The sequence below is a fragment of the Globicephala melas genome, chromosome 13, assembly GCF_963455315.2.
Source record: "Globicephala melas chromosome 13, mGloMel1.2, whole genome shotgun sequence".
NCBI lineage: Eukaryota > Metazoa > Chordata > Mammalia > Artiodactyla > Delphinidae > Globicephala > Globicephala melas.
Genome location: NC_083326.1, coordinates 71925480 through 71946230, shown reverse-complemented (window position 1 = coordinate 71946230; position 20751 = coordinate 71925480). Strand labels below are relative to the sequence as shown.

General features: G+C 47.4%; 2 protein-coding genes across 4 annotated transcripts in view; one reads left to right on the top strand and one right to left on the bottom strand.

Moving 5' to 3' along the window:
- SSH1 (slingshot protein phosphatase 1) overlaps window positions 1–20751 on the top strand; it is a 102045-nt gene that overhangs the window by 3386 nt on the left and 77908 nt on the right. The gene's annotated exons all lie outside the window — the stretch shown is intronic.
- On the bottom strand, window positions 420–20360 carry DAO (D-amino acid oxidase). Of its 3 annotated transcripts, none has more exons than XM_060310179.1 (11): window positions 19740–20353; window positions 15362–15564; window positions 13896–14010; window positions 12584–12660; window positions 11872–11937; window positions 10029–10083; window positions 8691–8795; window positions 7717–7799; window positions 4253–4370; window positions 3446–3544; window positions 420–2265 (listed from the first exon to the last, which is right to left on the bottom strand). In XM_060310179.1, the coding sequence occupies exons 2-11, from the start codon at window positions 15553–15555 to the stop codon at window positions 2134–2136; spliced, it is 1044 nt and encodes a 347-aa protein (XP_060166162.1). In that variant the 5' UTR covers window positions 15556–15564; window positions 19740–20353; the 3' UTR covers window positions 420–2133. The 3 variants fall into 3 exon arrangements, with proteins under 3 accessions (XP_060166162.1, XP_030716497.1, XP_060166163.1); XM_030860637.2 differs by having other exon boundaries at window positions 19850–20161; XM_060310180.1 differs by lacking the exon at window positions 8691–8795 and having other exon boundaries at window positions 19850–20360.

The following is a 20751-nucleotide window of genomic DNA, read 5'->3' as shown; positions in this document are numbered from 1 at the left end:
TCTAATAAAGATGTATTAAAAATTAAAAAAGACAGTGTGGTCCTGGCATAAGGGTAGATATACAGATGAATAGACTAGAAAGGAAAGTCTAAAAATAAACCCATACATTTATGGTCAATTGATTTTTCACCAAAGTTCCAAAACAATTCAATGAGAAAAGATAAACTTTTATAAACTCAGCAAGCGGCCGAGCATTCATTGTAAATATGGTTGTAGATCACCACTGGGGAAGGAGCAGGAATGTTAAGTGAAGAAGAATGAAGACATCAAGGCAAATGTCCTACAGCGCCATGTGGATTGCAGACTTTCCCCATGTTCCTTCTATTCTGAATTTTGGGATGGAATCAAGAGGAAACCACATTGCAAAGAGGTCTTTACTATTTACAAAAAGGAGGGTCACTTTGGGTCTGAATAGAGACTTTCCTGGCCATGTTTTTTTTTTTTTTTTGCGATAGACGGGCCTCTCACTGTTGTGGCCTCTCCTGTTGCGGAGCACAGGCTCCGGATGCGCGGGCTCAGCGGCCATGGCTCACGGGCCTAGCTGCTCTGCAGCATGTGGGATCTTCCTGGACCGGGCCACGAAACCACATCCCCTGCATCGGCAGGCGGACTCTCAACCACTGCGCCACCAGGGAAGCCCTGGCCATGTATTTTTGTGAGTTCACTGTGTTCTGGGCCCTGTAGTGTTCCTGCTGACAATGAACCTCGAGCGGTAAGGGTCACTTTCCCTGGGGAATTTTAGGATAGGCAATCACTTTAGTCAAAAATGGTGTTCCACTCCAAGCACCAGGAAGTGTCCCTGACTCCAGTCTGGTGAGAGTCCCCTGATCTTGGCCCAAATGTGGCTGTGAGGAGGAGAGACCTGGTTCCTTTACAGTGTGTTTGCAGTAGTTGGGGAGGAGGCCAACCGATTCCTTCGTAACTATGTATTTCCTCCCAACCTGGGATTCAGTGTTTCATGGTGGTTGAAAGTGAGGCACTGGAACCACATAATTTCTGGCCCTGAATCTCCATTCTACCCCTTCCCAGCTGCTGGCCTTGTATTGCCTCTCTGTGCCTTGGTCTTCTCACCTACGAAATGGGAATAATAGATACTTCCGGGGGGGGGTAGGTTGTAAGGAATAAATGCATAATGTTTGTAAGAGTTGAGCACCAGTAGCCCGTTAGAATGCAAAAAATTATAACTGTAATAAAAATAATAATTGTTGTTATTATTATTAGGGCAGGAATTCTAAGATCTTGGCTCTCATACCCTGCTTAGCTTAGGGCCAGCCAAAATCTTCATGGCATATGCTCCATGAAGAGCCCATCAGGTGAGATGACATGGATATAGATGGCACGGGCCCATCAAGACCCCCTCACAGCACGTAGGGTGTCACTGGTCCCAGATGCATGAGGAATACTAGGCTCTGGTTTTTACCAAAGCCCCGGAGAGAGAAAAATTCACCTCAGAGGCTGAGGCAGGTAATTAGGGATGAAGATGCTAAGGTGCCGTCTGGGCTCCTTCAAAGCTCTCAGAAACATCTGGAAGCCTGTTTGCTACCCCAGAGTGTGCTAGCCGGAAGGTAAGGGACACGTTCCATCTGCTTGGTGAATTTAGTTATCTATAAAGGGGTTCCTTTGGGGACGACCCCCAAGGGGTCCTCCTCAAGGGTTACATAGTGCCCGTGGGGCCGCTAGTGGGCAGCTGAAGTCATTAGGAGTGCTGGATGTGGAACAGGCCTCCCATGTTGCTAGTTCAATGGCTCTCCTCTTCTGTCTTCTCTATACCCCAGTTCTATGTATAAATTCCTGCAGTGAAATCTGATACCAGTTACGTCAAGTGCATTCTGTGGCCTTAGGGAACCAAGGTTGCAACAGCCTCCATCACCCAGATCTCCCTCTCTCGGGCCTCCCTCACACTCTCCCTCGCTCAGAGCTCCTTCGCCACTTGGATATTCTGAGTTTTCCTTCCTCTGAGGACTCATGGGATAACAGGACTCTCCTTCAGGAATTGACCCCGTGGTTTCCTCTCACCTTGTGCTTCTTGCAAAAAGGAGTCAGGTGGAGTGGGGGGTTAACGATGGGTGCGATGATTAGTTGGCTGAGGGGAGCAGGGAGTTTTTGTGGGGGAGGCGGAGGTCACTGGCATCTTCAGAGGTGGGATGGTGGCATCCTGAGCAAATTCCTTTCTTCCAGGATTTTCCCAAAGATCTTGGCCACCTCCAGGGCACAGCCCCAGTGGATGGTGAGCCCATAGCCTCCGTGGCCATAGTTGTGGATGACCTGGGAGAGGCAAGAGAGAAGGTCCCTAGAAGATTCAGGAGCTTCCTGAAGTATCCTAGGTAAGCCTGGTGGTACCAGAGCTCCTCTTGGTACCATCCCTGGTGGGATGTGGGAACCCCTGGAAGGGTAGTCAAGGGGAGTGTTTGGGGAGTTGGAGGTCAACACCCTAGACTCCTCTTCTGTTTAGGAGGCAGACCTGCTTTAAGCACTCAACACAGAAAACGTAGAATCACCTGGAACTTGAGGTCTGGGATTCCCCCACCACGTCAAATCATTTGAAGTTCCCTACATCACTTTCCTTGTTCCCATCCTGCTCCAGACGGGATGTTAATAGGTAGACTCTTCTACCCACCAAAGAAAAGAAGGGGCGCTGTATGGATGGACCCTGGAGAGAGGCAAGACGCTAGGGGGGTTTTTCAAAGCTAAAACCATCAGCAGGGAGTTCAACTCTATCTGTGACTCTCCCCCCAACCCCACTGCCATACACACACACACACACATACACGCACATGCACACACACACACACGACCTCTCTACAGACACACAACCCTCTCGTGACACATACACAAAACTCTTCTATACACCCCACCTCCAAAGGATCGGAATAAAGGAGGAAGGGTGACCTACATTCCTTCAGCCCAGGACAACCCCTGCCTTTTCAATAAGGCCAATTCCTACCCCATGAGACAGGACACGAGAGGGGAACCCAGAGAGATGATGGAGCAGCCACAACGTGGACATCTGGGAAATGGCTCTGGACTCAGATTCAAACCACATCCCAGCCTTGCCCCTCACCACTGGTCTGATGTAGGCAAGTTGACTTCCACTTCTGGGAACCCCAGTTTGCTCATCTGAAGCATGGGGTGAACAGTCCCTATCCCAAAGAGTTGTAGGGGAGATTCAGTTAGGTCATTCGTGTCATGGACACAAAGCAGATGCTCAATAAAGTCCCCTTTTCCTTCTACTCGACCACAGGCTCTAGCAAATCGAGGCACTGCCCTCTATGTAAACTTGAGCAGGCCCTTTACCATCACTGAGCCTCAGTTTCCCCATTTATAGAGGAGGGGATATTAGCCACCACTGCCCCCACCTCAGGTCAGCATGACTGTTCCCCCGAAAATGCCAGAGACTTCTTAGGAGTTGGGGGATGGCATTGCTTTCCTCGCCGGGAGAGCATACCTCTGTGTTTGAAGATCCAACATGAAGCTGTTCTCTTTCTAGTCGAACCTGGGGGCGTACTGGCCGGAAGCCAGTGCATTCACTAACAATTTTTGCATCCTGGAAAGAAAATTGTTGGTAATTCATCTCTGGATTTTACTTTTTTCTGATGCCATTTTTAGGTGATAGAGAGTTAACTTTTGGAACTTCATTACCGTCACCACCACCAGCACTATCATAGTCACTTCTGTTAATTACCACTAAGATCATCACCACCTTTATCGGCCACCAACATCATTACTATACTACCACCATCTCACCACCAGTTCTATCAACTATCCCATCTTTATCGGTCACCGTCCCCACCAGCCACCACCATAATATCGCCTCATCACCATCATTATCACCACTCTCAGCGTTTTCATCACCATCAACACCAACCACTACTTCCATCCTGTCTTCATGACCATCACTATTGTTATCACCACTAGCAGGCAGTTGTGAAGACTGAGATTTCTGCAACAAATACATCTGCTCCTTGTGAAGACAGACTAAGGTGTTTAAGGGATGTCACCTCAAGAGAGAGCAACTCTTAGCCATGACCCACAGCAGGACTTCCCTGTACATTGTCCAATTCTGGTATAATCCAGAGTCCCGTGTTGGAATTATTTTGCCCAGTTATCCCAGTCATGATATCTTCCCATCTTCAAGTGTCCTTTTGGTCATCAAGCTGCTAGGATCCTGGTCTAGGGCACTGATATCTCTCCCCACCTTACCTTCAGTGTGGGCTCCAGTCTGCAGCAGCACTGATATCTCTCCCCACCTTACCTTCAGTGTGGGCTCCAGTCTGCAGCAGCCTTCCCAAATGGTGTTGTGGTCCTGGATATTGTTTGTCTCACTCCAGTTCCCCAGCTGGAAGATGCCTCCAAGAGTCACTGCCTGGATCCTTGGTAAAAGTGGGCAGGGTCAAGGATGAAGGAAAACAAAGCCTTTGAGATAACGGGGGGAGGGTCATTGCCATGCTCACCCTTACCACCATGTTTGCCTAAATCAACTTCAACATTATCATCCCACAGGTGTCAAAAACAAACTTATGGTTACCAAAGGGGAAACATAGCGGGGAGTGATAAGTCAGGAGCTTGGGATGAACACACACACGCTACTATATATAAGATAGATAACTAACAAGGACTACTGTGTAGCACAGGGATGTGTAACCTATTGTGTAGCAATAGGTTATTGCAGACTACTCAATAGTCTGCAATAACCTATATAAGAAAAGGATCTAAAAAAGAATGAACATGTATATGTATAAATGAATCACTTTGCTGTATACCTGAAACTAACACAATATTGTAAATCAACTATACTCCAAAAAATTAAAATATTAAATAAACTTAAAAAACATTATAATCTCTGCTCATAATACCGTCAAAAAGAATAAAATACCTAGGAATAAACCTATGTAAGGAGGTAAAAGACCTGTATTCAGAAAACTATAAGACACTGATGAAAGAAATCAAAGATGACACAAACAGATGGAGAGATATACCATGTTCTTGGATTGCAAGAATCAGTATTGTGAAAATGACTATACTACCCAAAGCAATCTACAGATTCAATGCAATCCCTATCAAATTAACAATGGCATTTTTTACAGAACTAGAACAAAAAATCTTAAAATTTGTATGGAGACACAAAAGACCCCGAATAGCCAAAGCAATCTTGAGGGAAAATAACGGAGCTGGAGGAATCAGACTCCCTGACTTCAGACTATACTACAAAGCTACAGTCATCAAGACAGTATGGTACTGGCACAAAAACAGAAGTATAGATCAATGGAGCAGGATAGAAAGCAGACATAAAGCCATGCACCTATGGTCAACTAATCTCTGACAAAGGAGGCAAGGATATACAATGGAGAAAAGACAGTCTCTTCAGTAAGTGGTGCTGGGAAAACTGGACAGCTACATGTAAAAGAATGAAATTAGAACACCCCCTAACACCATACACACAAATAAACTCAAAATGGATTAAACACCTAAATGTAAGACTGGACACTGTAAAACTCTTAGAGGAAAACATAGGAAGAGCACTCTTTGACATAAATCACAGCAAGATCTTTTTTGACCCACCTCCTAGAATAATGGAAATAAAAACAAAAATAAACAAATGGGACCTCATGAAACTTAAAAGCTTTTGCTTTTAAGCAAAAGCAAACTATAAACCGCAAAGGAAACTATAAACAAGACGAAAAGACAACCCTCAGAACAGGAGAAAATATTTGCAAACAAATCAACGGACAAAGGATTAATCTCCAAAATATATAAACAGCTCATGCAGCTCAATATTAAAAAAACAAACAACCCAATCAGAAAATGGGCAGAAGACCTAAATAGACATTTCTCCAAAGAAGACATACAGATAGCCAAGAGGCACATGAAAATCTGCTCAACATCACTAATTATTAGAGAAATGCAAATCCAAACTACAATGAGGTATCAGCTCACACTGGTTAGAATGGGCATCATCAGAAAAGTTACAAACAACAAATGCTGGAGAGGGTGTGGAGAAAAGGGAACCCTCTTGACTGTTGGTGGGAATGTAAATTGATACAGCCACTATGGAGAACAGTATGGAGGTTCCTTAAAAAACTAAACATAGAATTACCATATGACCCAGCAATCCCACTACTGGGCATATACCCAGAGAAAACCATAATTCAGAAAGACACATGCACCCCAATGTTCACTGCGGCACTATTTACAATAGCCAGGTCATGGAAGCAACCAAAATGCCCATCGACAGACGAATGGATAAAGAAGATGTGTCACATATATACAATGGAATATTACTCAGCCATAAAAAGGAATAAAGTTGGGTCATTTGTAGAGACGTGGATGGACCTAGAGACTGTCATACAGAGCGAAGTAAGTCAGAAAGAGAAAAACAAATATCATATATTAACGCATACATGTGAAATCTAGAAAAATGCTACAGATGAACCGGTTTGCAAGGCAGAAATAGAGACACAGATATAGAGAACAAACGTACGGACACCAAGGGGGGAAAGCGGGGGTGGTGGTGGGGGGATGAACTGGGAGATTGGGATTGACATATATACACTAATATGTATAAAATAGATAACTAAGAAGAACCTGCTGTATAAAAAAAATAAAATTCAAAGAAAAATCACTGCAATTGCCATTGTCATTACCATCAAACACCACCATCTCCACCATCACCATTAACATCACTGTCATCATTGTTATCCCTTCTAATGTACAGCATAGTAATGATAGTTAACAATACTGTATTATATACTTGAAAGTTGCTAAGAGAGTAGATCTTTAATGTTCTCACCACACCCACAAAAAAACTATAGTTATGTGAGTTGATGGATGCATTAACTAACCTTATTGTGATAATCATTTCACAATATATACATATATCAAATCATCATGTTGTACATTTTAAATGTACACAATGTTATATGTCAATTATATCTCAATAAATCTGGGAAAAACATTGTCATCTCCATCAACAACATCATCTTCACTACTGCCTTCTTTGCTACCATTAATATATCATGATCAATCCCATTCACCATTTCCACCACCACCATTAGCATTGCCATTGATACCATCATCTCCGCCACACCACTAACATCGCCATTGAGGCAGTCAGCACAGTCACAACATTAACATGGCCTTTGAGACTGTCATCTCTGCCATATTATTAACAGTCATCATTGATAAGTGTCATCTTCATCAGCACCAACTGCCACCCCGAACTCCCACTCACCACCACCATCAACACTGATCTCCACTGCTGTAACAATACTATCTCCACTACCACCATTCCTCTATCCACATTATTATCATCATCAACCCCATCACCACCACCATTATTGCCATTCACAACACTGCTGGTGTCACTGCCATCACATCCACTACCTTTGTCTCCAGCATCACCACTACTGTCATCCCAGATTATGTTCAAGATAGCAGCCAGGAGCCCAGGGGAATTCCCTGGTGGTCCAGTGGTTAGGACTCTGCACTTTTACTACCGAGGGGCTGGGTTCGATCCCTGGTCGGGGATCCCATAAGCCACGCGATGTGGCAGTTGAGGCTGAGTCCTGCCTTCCCAGAGGTTTAATGGCTCAACCTCACTTAAAAGCATTGGAGGAAAAAATCTGAAAAGACTTAAGAAAGAGCCCTGGAGCAGGCAGCGGGGGCATAAAAAGAGCAGGAAGGTGCTCCCTCTTCTGCCCTACAATATCAGATTTTTACCCTGGGATGATGTACGGGGACTTATAGATGCCTCTCTCTGGGTCATGGGTGATAATGAAGTGCTTCATCCATGGGGCATCCACCTGTTGATTGAAGACAGAGAAGTCTCATCAGAAGAGTTAAATCAGTGGGCTCCCATCGCCTGCTCCCCTCTATGACCAGATGTTCTGACAACAGTGGCAAAGTCATTCCTTAGCCCTCAGTGACCCCTCTGTCCCAAGTCTGCACCAGACTGCTTGCTTTTGTGGGAAGAGCTGCCCTGATTGAGAGCCACCCCAGTCCCCGGAGCATCACACATTCTCATCCACAGAAAAGCCCAACACGTGTAAATGCACGTATACATTAGCCCACCTCGGGAACACACATACCTGTGAATGCACTCCAGTACTCACAGGGGCACACACACGCACACATACCCACAAATAGGCATGCCTCAGACACATGCACACACACACAGTGAGAGGTGGTGTGGAACAATGCTTACACACCTGGGCTCTTAAACCAGGTTACCTGTTCTAATCCCAGTTCCATCACTTACTGTGATGTGAACTTATGCATGTTACTTAACTCCGTGCCTCGGTTTCCCCATCTGTAAGATGGTGATGGTGATGTGATAGAACCCATCTCAAAGGGTTGCAGCGAGGATCAAATTAATTAACACAATGAAGTACTTGGGTCTGTGTCTGGCACTTAGTAGGCATTCCATAAATGTTTGCTCTTTTTATTATGGCGGGCATAGGCAGCTTCCACATATAGACACACACACACACACACACACACACACACACACACACACACACACGCTTTACTATTAAGAAGAACCCCGCCCAAGAAAGAGTATGTTTGGGAGGGTCGTGTTGGTTCTTCTTGTTTCTTTAACATGCAAATTCCCTGAACACTGGGGGGTTCCTCTGACAGATGTCCCCCGATTCAGCCTCTATCTTTGGAAGCTCATCCCTCACCTTCAGACTCACCTTAATGGTCTGCCCCCGGCCTGGCTGCAGCAGGGGATCTGGTTGCAAAGCCCCAGCCCACACCCCAGTGCAGTTGATAATCACATCAGCGTCTCCTCTTGCCACCTGGTAGCAACCAACAGGGCAGGTGGGATGGAAGGGGATGAGGACCGTAGTATCCCTTGCATCCTCCCAGCCTGCAACTTTCTGCTCCCTGTGGAACAGCCAGGAGGGGACTCAGTGAGGAACCCATGGACCTGCCTCCAAATTCCGCTCTGCCATTTACCTACTGTGTGACCTCAGAAATGTCCCATCACCTCAAGTTTCAGATCAGATTCCTTAGCTATAAAATGGGGCCGGTAACATCTGTTCATAGTGTGCTGTGAGGCTCCAGTATGACTCTGCCTAGAAAAGTGTTTGGAAAAGAATACTACGGAAGGGGGAAACCTTCTTGGAACCTTCTAGAAGAAGTCAGAAAGGACACAGAGATAGTCTTCTCCCTCCTTCTGACTCCTTTTTATTTCATTCTCTTGTCTTCTGCTCTGCCAAGACATCTGAGGAAGGCACATTGGAAGCCCCAGCTCCGTGCATTGTATGGGGAGCTCCACAGCTCAAGGATGTAGCACATGGGCACCCAAACTCCCAGCTCAGCCCCAGTGACTCGCCTCACAGGTCAGTCCTGGGTCGCACTGCTATTTTTCATGAACCAGTGTTTGCCACACTGGGCTGTGAGCCCCTTGGGATTGAGAACTGTGTCTAAGTCAAGTATGTATTCCAAGTGCCCCTCAGGGCTTGACCTAGAGCAGATGCTCGTACACGTTAGTGGCTGCAAGTACAAGAGTCTTCCATGTGCCAAACGCTATTCTGGGTACTGAGATTGAGTGAGGTCATACAGCAAAGCTCCTGGTACCTAGCCAGTACCTGCTGATGGTAGCCGCTACTGTCATTATTATTGATAGTGGTGTCAGTCTGGAGGTAAGTCAGTGGAGGGCCTTGACTTTGTAGGAACATCATCTCAGATGTTGGTAAGAAGCCACCAAGCATCTGGAACTTGGGGGTGTTGTACAGCTGATATTGAGAAGAGGCAGCCAGCTCTCTGGCCCTAAAACTCACTGAGGCTCAGATATAGATATAGCCCCCAATGGCCACCACGATCCCACTGCCCCTTTGCTTCTGACACCAACATCAAGGCAGAATGCCTGAGTCCTTCTGGGATTAAAAATAGACCTAGAATCTGGGACAGACCTCAAAGGGATGCTAGGAGCCTGAGAAGGGGCCCCCCAACCCTGCAGCAGGAAGCAAAGGCCTCCCCTCTTCTCCTCTCTCCCACATCCAGCCCCTTCCAGCCCGGCAGCTCACCTCCTCAAAAGACTCCACCTTCCTTAGGAGGAATTTCACTCCTCTCTCAGTTAACCTGGGATGATCAAACACATAAAAAAAAATCCAGTATTCAGTTCTCTGTCCCATCCCTGCAAGAGGATGGCGTGGGGGACATTTCCCAAAGAACCTTTTGTGGGTGTTAGTCCCACAGGATGCTCCTTGAGAAGATGGCTGTGTAGTCCAGTTCATGAGCACCTTGATGGACTAGTGGTCCACGAAATGTCCCTTGGGAAACCTGAGATGGTCCAAGCCCCACCGTTGGGCAGATGGAGATGGGAGAAGGGCCTTGCTGAAAGTCATACAGTGAGTCTATGATGGGATTAGGACTCAAACCCAGGCCTCTTACTACCACCACCCTGCTTTGTATTATCAAAGGGAGTGAGATGCAGGGTGGAGGAGGGGCAGGGTTGGGACAAAGCCCAATTTCTTCTTTATCTGAAGCAGAGCATGAGGAAGGAGGTGGGCTGGGGACACCCACCCCCTCCCTAAATTTCACAGAGAAAAAACGTATGTCACTATTAGAAATATAGTAGAAACATTAAAAGAATCGGAAGTAAACCACATGCGAGCTAAAGCATAACATCAGGATTATTTTATCCACATGGTTTCCTCAAGATGGAAAAACTGGGAGCATTCTTTCCTGGAAGGGGCTGGATAAGAGTCATAAGTGTCCCAAGGTTAAGAGACATAACCATGTTTTAATACAGTGGTTTCCAAACCTGGCTGATAGTTACAATCACTCAGGGAACTTCTTACAATACAAATTTCTGAGCCCCACTCCAGAGAATCTGATTCAGTAGATATAAAGGGAGGTCCTGAAATCTATATTTTTAAAAACCTCCCCAAGTCATTTGATAAAAGCCACCATCCATTCCAGTTTTTTTTTAAATCTTAATAAAATAATAATATATAGGAAATATATGGAATCTTCCTTAATATGCATATATGTGAATATGAGTACAAATTGTATCTTTCAAGCTAATGTTTGCTAATTTAGAACACTACAAGATTCCTATCAACATAAGGAACAAGACAGGGACATCCTCTATCATCTGTATTAGTTAGTGTTATTCTAGAGGTACAGCAATTGGACAAGAAAAAAAATGAGGTATAAAAATAAAAACTGGACTCCCCTGGTGGCGCAGTGGTTAAGTATCCTCCTGCCAATGCAGGGGACACGGGTTCGAGCCCTGGTCCGGGAAGATCCCACATGCTGCAGAACAACTAAGCCCGTGTGCCACAACTACTGAGCCTGCACTCTAGAGCCCGTGAGCCACAACTACTGAGCCTGCGTGCCGCAGGTACTGAAGCCCACGTGCCTAGAGCCCGTGCTCTGCAACAAGAGAAGCCGCCACAATGAGAAGCCTGTGCAACGCAATGAAGAGTAGTCCCTGCTCACCGCAGCTAGAGAAAGCCTGCGCGCAGCAATGAAGACCCAATGCAGCCAATAAATAAATTAATTAATTAAAATTTTAAAAATTAAAAAAAAAAACCCAACTTATGTTTGTAGATGATGTAAATATATCTGGAAAACTTAAGAGAATCTATTTAAAGCTATTACACAGCCATCACAGATTTTAGTAAGGCTGATAATAAATACTGTATCACATGTAAAAAGCTTCCCAGGTGGTTCCAACAAGGTGTGGAAGCCACTGTCTTAGTGCACAGAGGCGGTCAGGAACAAGGATAGCTCCCACCAAACCTAAAGGTTTTCATCAACATTTGGGGTTGGTCAATATAAAGACAAATCCCACGAACAATCATCCACTACAGCCCTGGTCCCTGGGAGGTGCTTTCCTCAAAGTGAAGCTGAAAATCTCACCTTTCGGTCAGCCACTGCAGATACTTCCTTCCCTCCAGAATCAGGCTTGTGTTGAACCAGCCATAGCTAGAGTCACAGGAGGCAAAAGGTGGGAATAAAGGATCAGAATCACAGCTCTATTTGAAGGCTATCATATGGAAGTGGGAGCTGTCACATTCTTTGGGCCCCCAAAGGGTGGAGCAAGGACCACTGGGTGACATTCAAGGAGGAAGTGGTTTTCAGCTCGAAGCAAGGGAATATTTTCTATCAGACGAAGCCATTCCTGACATTGGGGTGTGCAAGTGGAGATTACTGTGCATCTGTAGAGAGGGTTTAGACATGGGGTGAGGTGAAGAGAGGACCAGAGAGGCATCAGGCTATAGTGAAAAGAATAGAGGGGTTTGGACTGGGTTGCAATCCCATTCTGGTCACTTAGCTGTGTGACCTGGGGAAGTGACTTGGCCTCTCTGAAGCTCAGTTTGCTCATCTACAAAATAGGATAGTGTTATGGAACTTCGGGGCTTGAGATCTATGATTCCGTATCCCCTACCTCCCTAGTCTAAGGTGCAGTTTGGGTGGGTGGGCTCTCTGAAAGAGCTGGACGGAGCACTGGGAGACCAGAGTATGGGGCTCTAGACCAGGGATGGAACAGGAAATTTGAAGCCTCCTTCTTTTGGACAAGTCTATCTGAACTGTGGGGCCTCCGCTCCTTCACCCATGGCAGTAACCTTACCTGTAATCGGGAAACATGTCCAGCTCTCTCGGAGTCAGCTTCCGAAATCCCAGAACTACATCCTTCCAGTAAGGGTCCTTTAGAAGAAGAGAAGGCGGCACAGGGGTGGATGAACATCAATAAGAATGATAATAACAAAAACTTATATAATGTTTTCTGTGTGTAAGACGCTGTTCCAAGCATTTTACTCATACCAATCCAATCTTTACAACAACCCATTGAGGTAGATACTATTTTTAGTTCCATTTTGCAGATGGGCCCATTGAGGCTCAGAGAGGTTAAGTAACTTGTCTAAGGTCACACAGCTAATAAATGGTGGAGCTGAGATTCAAACCCACACAGTTTGGCTTCAGAGTCCATGTTCTTAACCATGTTGCTATATGAAGGGTAAGAATAAGGCTAAGGATGAGTGATAGAGTAAGGGTCATAAATAGGGGAGAAAAAAAGGGGCGACAGTGAAGGTCACCAAAGGATGAGAGTGGGAGGTAGCAGAGTGGAGGGTCAGACAACCTGGGGGGAGATTTTGGCCTCACCACTGACCACTTTGAATTCTCTGAGACTCAGTTTTCTTATCTGTATGATGGAGTTAATAATCACTCTTGGAAGGTAACAGATAATGAAAGTAACGCCCTTAGCACAGTGCTAGACATTGAATAAGCCTGGGAGAACTGGCGTGGGATTCTGGGCACTCAGCCGGACCACCCTCTCCAAACAACCTGAGAACATCCCCCATGGCTTTGCCTTTCATTCGAGCTGGGTTCAAGTTCGAGCTTTGCCACTTAAAGCTTTGTGAGCTCAAGTCAGTTACCCCAATTCTTGGAGCCTCTAGTTTCTCATCTGCAAAATGAGGACCATGATAGCACTTAACTTCCTGGTTATGATGAAAATTTAATGAGTCATTAGTTATAAAGTGGTTAGGACAGGGCCTGGCACATAGTAAGTACTTTAGAAGTCTGTGCCAGGGTGAGTCTTTTAGTCCATCTTGATGGAAAGTCCTGGAACCTCCAGGGGAGCAGGAAACCTTTTGGCTTCAGCGTCAAGTGCCTCCCACTCCAGGATGTGTGTGTATTTCACCCATACCACTCAAGAAGGGCTAGTTTCCCTGGTTCATCAGAAGATTCTTTGGTCTCTGCCAATTTAATAACAAAGTTGAAAATGAAAATGATTTTGAAAGCAAAAATAGAAATTAAAGTAAACCTGTTTTGAACACAGGAGACTTTGCCTAAGAGGCTCAAAGTACCCCCACCCTCCACCCCCTGGTCTCTGATCAAGGCTCTGCCCTATGGTTTATGGTCAGGGACTCCTCACTCACCGGAACGGCTTCACGGAAGAGGTTATAGCCTGAGACTGGGGCCAGGCCCATGTCTGCAGCGTTGGGAGAACCGATGTGGCTCAGGAGATAGTTGAAGGTCTGCTGGTTCCAGCGCCTAGAAGGATCCCCCAGATCTCAGTCACCTAATGAAAGCTCCAAGGGTTGGCTTGCATGGGGCTGTGATCAGGTTAGTGGGATGTGTCCAGATCTAGAAATCCACCACGTTCACTCTGCAGTGCCCCAAATGCTACGGGTCTTCCCCCTCCCCAAACTTTCTAATATTTTCCCATTAATAGGATAGAGGAGAGGAGTAACAAAGAATGCTCCATCAACATAGAGAACAGTCTTGTTGTTGCCAAGGGGGAGGGGGTTGGTTGGGGGAGGGATGGAGTGGAAGGTTGGGGGATAGCAGATGTAAGCTATTGTATACAGAATGGATAAACAGCAAGGTCCTACTGTATAGCACAGAGAAGTATATTCAATATCCTATGGTAAACCATAATGGAAAAGAATATAAAAAAAGAATGTATATATATGTATAACTGAATCACTTCGCTGTACAGCAGAAATTAACATTGTAAATCAACTATACTTCAAATAAAAAAAAAAGGATGCTCCATCGTAACTATTTGGAGCCTACCTCTGGCTTGGGATCACGTAGCTGCGAGTTTAAATGAAAGCTTTGACTGCTTTGGGGACTGTGAACCCCGTGGTTCAGGCTCACCCTGGGCACCCCCCACTGTAAATGCCAGTGGCAGGCATCACTTACTCTTCTGAATACTTTCTCTCCCCTCCCTGGGCATACAGCTCAGCAACATTTCCTAGACTCCCTTGCAGATAGGTGTGACCATGTGGCTGCGTTCTTGCCAACTGACCCTAACGTCTCCTCCCAGGTGGTCCTCATGCTGTGCTCCTTCTACAGGCACTGGCCTGTGGCAACATCGGAAGCCACAAGGAGGATGGCAGAGCCATGAGATGGAAGGAGCCCGGGCCCCTGAATTGCCACCTACTGATCAGGAATACTGGTTTTGGAATTTATGGGCATGAGAATGAAACTTCTGTTTGAGCCGTTACTCATTTGAGGGTTCCTTTGTTGAAGCAGCTGGTGGTTTCTAAACTGACAATGACCTCTGCCACTTTGCTAAACTTGAACATCCATCCACCCACTTAGAGGCATTCCTGATGGACAGATGCATTGAGCATCCCAGCCACCCAGTTTAGGTGAGGGATGGAGACAAAGTCTCCATCTGTCTGGCACACATGGCTTCTCAGCCTTTCGGTCACGATCAAGTATAGCATCTGCTGGCCCACAGCAGGGACAATATTTATGCGTATTGTCTTTATAGCATGTCAGGCCAGAGCCTCCACAAAAGGTTGTAATTGGTGACGGAGACCCTGAGAGGGAACATCCTCTCTGCAGACTCAGCCCCTCTGGCCCCAGGCCACCCTCTGGGACCCTCACTCACGCCTCCTGTGGGTTGCTGGGCTCGGAGAGGTAGGGCTGCCAGAGGCCAGCAGCCACATCAGTGTTGGTGAGCGGGGTGAAGCGTTCTGCATAGACCTTCACGTCCAGCGACTGCAGGACCGAGTGGTAGCGCTCATGGATGCAGAGGGCGGTGGACAGCCCGATGACGCCCGCTCCGATCACTACCACGCGCATCGTGCCAGCCTGCGGGGGGAAGTCAGGGTTGAGGCATGCCACCACCACCATCGCTACCATCCACTGACGGCTTAGAAGATGCCAGACACCGCCCAGCCCTTTTTATACTTGATTCCCTCAGTGGCCCTTACACATGGGAAAATTGAGGCACAGAGAGGCAAAGCAACTTGCCTAAGGTCACACAGCCAGTAAGTGATGCAGCTTTCTCTGGGGACTCTCCTCGAATACCCTGTCCCCAGGCTGGGGAAAAAAAAAAGGGCCCAGCAGCGTGCCTGGCCAGCTGTAGTCTGGTTAGTCTAATGGTTAGGACAATGGGCTTCAAATCTCAGATCTCAGCTCTGCTCCCTGCTGGCCATGACTTTGGCCAAGATGCTTCTCAAGCCTCAGATTCTTCTTCTGGAAAATGAGAAAAATAACTCATGCCCCGGAGAGTAGATGGGAGTTTTCCACAAGATGGCAAACGTAAAAAGCTTAACACAGTGTCTAGTGCAGAAGAAGTGACTTCCTGACATTGCGGAGCACCTACTGTGTGTCAGCCCCTGCACTAAGCGCTTCCCAAGCATCATTTCGTCTAAGTCTCTCACATTCTTGGAAAGTAGGGGCTGGTGTTATTGGCCCCATTCTACAGATGAGGAAACGAAGGCTCAGAGAGGTGGAGTAACTAACCTGAAGTCACACAGCCAGTAAATGGTGCTGCCAGGATTTACTTTAATTCAGGTAAACTTGATACACACTGCACACCTAGTGTGTGCTAAGCTGGCCGCTAGTGGATGCAGCTGTGAGCCAGTCAGATGCAATGTCTGGCCTCAGAGCTCAGATCTTCGGCACATCCCCTCCAGGCCTGCCTTGGGGTGCTTGGCTGGCTGGGTCCTCAGAAGTTTAGAAGACCTACCAGCTTTTGACCTTGAAGCTGCTTGGGACTGCACAGCAGGGAAATATTGTGCAGGCTCCTGCTAAGGCAGAACAAGGGGACTTTTTGTGCCCGGAAGGGCCAAATTCAACTTTCCCTCCTCTCTGCTCACAGCTCTCCTCCCACAGACCTCGCCTCCTGGCAACTGCGGCCCATGGCCCTGAACGGCAGGACATTCTCAATATGTCCTAGTTTTGTAAAGGGGAAAATGGCTCCAGCCCACAAGAACTGGACTCTGTTGGGGTTTCAGCAGCCAAGTTGGAGATAAAACCAAAAAGCGGAAAAGCCTCGTTCCTCTGGGTGATTCTGCTTCCAGACTCGAGCCTGGGCTTAGTTACAGGGGGACCCTCTCAGAGACCCCTCGCCTCCTCCCCCATCCTTTGCCTCAGGAGATGCAATCTCCTCAGCTGTGAAATAGGGTTAACCCCATCTCATGGGGTCAGCCTGAAGGTTAAATGACTAGCCTGGTCAAAGTTCCTGGTACAGGGCCTGGCCTCAGTCTGTGGTGGCCTCCTTCTGTCCCCTAGCACCTTGAAAATAACAATGAGAAAAACACTGGCTGTGGAGGAGGAGAGAGGAAGGAGGGAGAGTCAGACCTGCCTTCACTGCCGGCTTGCTGTGTGACCTTGGCCAAGTTACTTCCCTTCTCTGGGCTTTCTGTCTCTGCATATCCTCTGGAAATTTGACCACTTCTTTTCTTTTTTTTGTGGTACGCGGGCCTCTCACTGTTGTGGCCTCTCCTGTTGCGGAGCACAGGCTCCGGAAGCGCAGGCTCAGCGGCCATGGCTCACGGGCCCAGCCACTCCGCGGCATGTGGGATCTTCCCGGACCGGGGCACGAACCCGTGTCTCCTGCATCGGCAGGCGGACTCTCAACCAGTGTGCCACCAGGGAAACCCTTGACCACTTTTGACATTGACAGTAAGAAGGCAGGAATAGAGGGTTTTCCTGTATTTTCCAAATTCCCCATAATGAACCCAGGAGGCGGTGTGGCTTGGAGAGGTGACAGTAACAGCCCAGGCTGGGGGTTAGACAGCCTGGCTCTGGCACACACCAGCTGTGTGACCCTGGGTAAGTCACTTCACTTGACTGAGCAAGAGGTTTCTGAGCAGGGAGAAAGAGACTTCAGACCGAAGCCATCACATGGCACGTCTCCAATAACAAGGCTGTGGCAAAGCCTCTGGTTAGAAATGGTGGCACATGCCCAAGAGAAGATCATGACGGGGGGACCCAGAGCAACTTCTAGAACCAACTGGCCAAGACAAAGAGGGACAGGTAACAGCATAGGGCTCAGTTTCTCTAAAATTCTAAAGATAAGCAAGATGGCATCGTGCAGAAGGGGAAACTGAGGTTCACAGAAGGGGAGCCACTCAGTCAAAGTCACATGTTTGTGATCAAAAAATCTATAGAGTCTTGGGGTTTAAAAGTCTCTGTGAAAGAAAAGACCTGGCAATGGGGAGATTACAATAGCAGCTGCTAGCTTTTCGACTTCTAGTATGATGTGAGTAACACAATGATGTGTTACTCATTGTGCTAAGAACTTGACATGTGGGACTTCCCTGGCGGCACAGTGGTTAGGAATCTGTCTGCCAATGCAGGGGACATGGGTTTGAGCCCTGGTTCGGGAAGATCCCACATGCCGCGGAGCAACTAAGCCCGTGAGCCACAAGTACTGAGCCCGTGTGCCACAAATACTGAAGCCCTCGCGCCTAGAGCCAGCCCGTGCTCCGCAACAAGAGAAGCCACCACAATGGGAAGCCCGTGCACCACAACAAAGAGTAACCCCCGCTCGCCGCAACTAGAGAAAGCCCGCACGCAGCAATGAAGACCCAACGCAGCCAAGAATAAATAAATAAAAAGAAATTGACATGCATTATCTACTTTAATCTTCTAACAACCCTCAGGGTTGTCCTTATGCCCATTTTACAGATGAGGCAACTGAGGCTTAGGCACCAGCTGGTGAGAAGCAGAGCCCAGGCCGGCTGACTCTCAAGGCTGTGTGCTTACACCCCGTGCTAATCCCACAATTTGAAAAACCATCAAATCAAGCAGGTGAAGAAAAACAGTCAAGGCTTCCGAGTCCTGCGTTGAAAAAAAACACAAAATACAATGAGTGCAGGAATTTTATTGTGTTGGTGGTAGGCATAGAACTGAAAAGGGAAAATGTGTGTCCTAAGTCAATTATCTTAGTTAAATAAATGAATCAGATTTGATACTGATTGTAGCAACCATGTGTGTGTGCATGCATTTAAGTGGAATATAAATGCATAAGGTTCTTATCAGAATTGGCAGTCAGACTGTAGGATCTGACAGACCCAGCCTCGGGTAAAATCATTGATGCATGTGGGTAATGAACTCCTGGACTCGTCTGCACACAGCTCTGTTATCGTTCAACCATTTTCTTGCTGTTGCTGACGTTTTTATTAGTGTTGCAGTCTTCTGCTTTATGCCATTACTTCAAACAAGTGTGCTTGGAGTGTGCATTCAGGAAGATGCAAACAGCTGGGGTTATTACGTGTGCCTGTGTGTGTGTAATTGTAACGTCTATGTATTTGTGGAGTAGGAAGGGAATTTTGGCCGCCTGCCACTTGCCCGACACATATAGATGCAGTACAGACATCCTCTTACTTTATCCTCTCAACTGCTCTAAGAAGTTCTAGGGACGCAGGACTGAGGTTCAGGGAGAGGAAGTCGCTCCCCCGAAGTCACACAGCCAGTGTGGGACAGCGTTCGGATCTGGACCCAGTTCTATCTGAGCTTTTCCGTGCTGCGCCATAGAGCTCTTTAGGCGGCCGGCAAGAAATTGGCGGCCGGCAAGAAATTGGCAGCTCACACCTTCCGCTTACTTTTCAGTCTTGTATTTGTTTGCTTATAACTTCCCTTGTCCCTAGAGCGAACCTTGAAGCAGCTCATGCCTTTGATGGCTACATGTGCAAAGAATAGGAAAGACTTGCTTTTTTAAAAAAAATGAACAAGTCACGGGTGAGGTATTTGAATGAATGTAATCAGCTCCGTGTGGCTAACCCCTGTGAAGCTTCAGAGTCTATCTTTAAAATGGGACAGATTCTGTAAACGCTGGAAAACAAGGCTACCAGCTCCCAGCCCCCCAAACAGTAACAATGACCATTTATTGAGTACTTGCTATGTGCCAGTCCTGTGCTAAGCCCCTATAGTCCTCGCCTCTTTTCATACTCAGATTAACCCTGGAAGAGGTGAGTTATGACCCTTATCTTCCAGATGAGGAAACTGAGGCTTGGAGAAGTGAAGGCACTTACCTGTGGTCCCTGCAAGGTTGTCACTTGCGTCAGGCTCTAACGTGGACCTTCTCTGTCGACACTGGGAGGACACTCAGATCTGCTGCGCCACCACCCCTGCCCCCACTCACCTGGCGTGCCAAATTTCTGGAGAAAAGAGGCAGCTGCTACGGGTGCAGGGTCCTATCTCCTAAAGGGAGGCTCCTGAGGCTGGGGCGTCCTGTCCTCAGCTGGGACTGGAGCTCAGGGTCAAAGTCTGAAGTTACGGACAGGGCACAGCAAGGGGTGGGGCTGGGCACCACGCTGCTCTCAGGGGCTGGACCTGGGCCAGGCTGGGAGACCTCACCTCCCCTCGCTCCAGTCCCTGAAAAGTTGCCTGACTTTTCTGGCTGATCCTAAGTCCCCGTGGACAGACCTTTGGGGAGGGAGGGAGGATGGATGGGGGTTCTTGGAGGGCTGATGGGCACAAGGAGGTTTGTCTCCCGGGCCAGCTGGAGACGATCCTTTCTTCCCTCTTCCTGCTGCCACCCTGGGGGAGGGGAGTCTGCACAGTGGGGGTGGTCAGCCTGGCAGCCCCTGAGGTGAGGCCAGAGGTATAGGACAGGGGCTCCTAGGGCCAGCCAGCCAGCCTAATGCCATTCTGGGATCCTGGGTGGATGAGGCCAAGGAGAGATTCAAGGCGATGCCTGTTTGGGCTGTAAAGATGTGTCGCTCTTTGCTCCTGTATCCCAGAGACACGAATGGCTGGACTCCAGGTCCCTCCTCTGCCAGAGCTAGACCTGGAGCAGTGATTATTAGAGCTCAGAGAGCATCAGGCTTCTCACCGTATGGGTGGGGAGACTGAGGCCAGAGAGAGGGACCAACCAGCCCCGCGTGAAGCATCCTTCGGGGCAGCTTTGAAGGTCCAGCCCGTAACCCCTTACCTTCGGCATTATCACATAAAAACGTGCAGATGACATAAGAAAATTCATGCAAAATACTAGTGCATACTCTTTTCTCTAATAATAAAAAAGATGGGGTGAACTCCACCTTT

Coding starts and splice junctions, on each gene's coding strand:
- DAO (XM_060310179.1), bottom strand. CDS start 15,555: ATGCGCGTGGTAGTGATCGGAGCGGGCGTCATCGGGCTGTCCACCGCC. Junction 4,371..7,716: donor TCCCCGTACATCATCCCAGG/GTAAAAATCTGA, acceptor ACTTTTACCAAG/GATCCAGGCAGTGACTCTTG. Junction 2,266..3,445: donor TTGGATCTTCAAACACAGAG/GTATGCTCTCCC, acceptor TGCCTCTCCCAG/GTCATCCACAACTATGGCCA.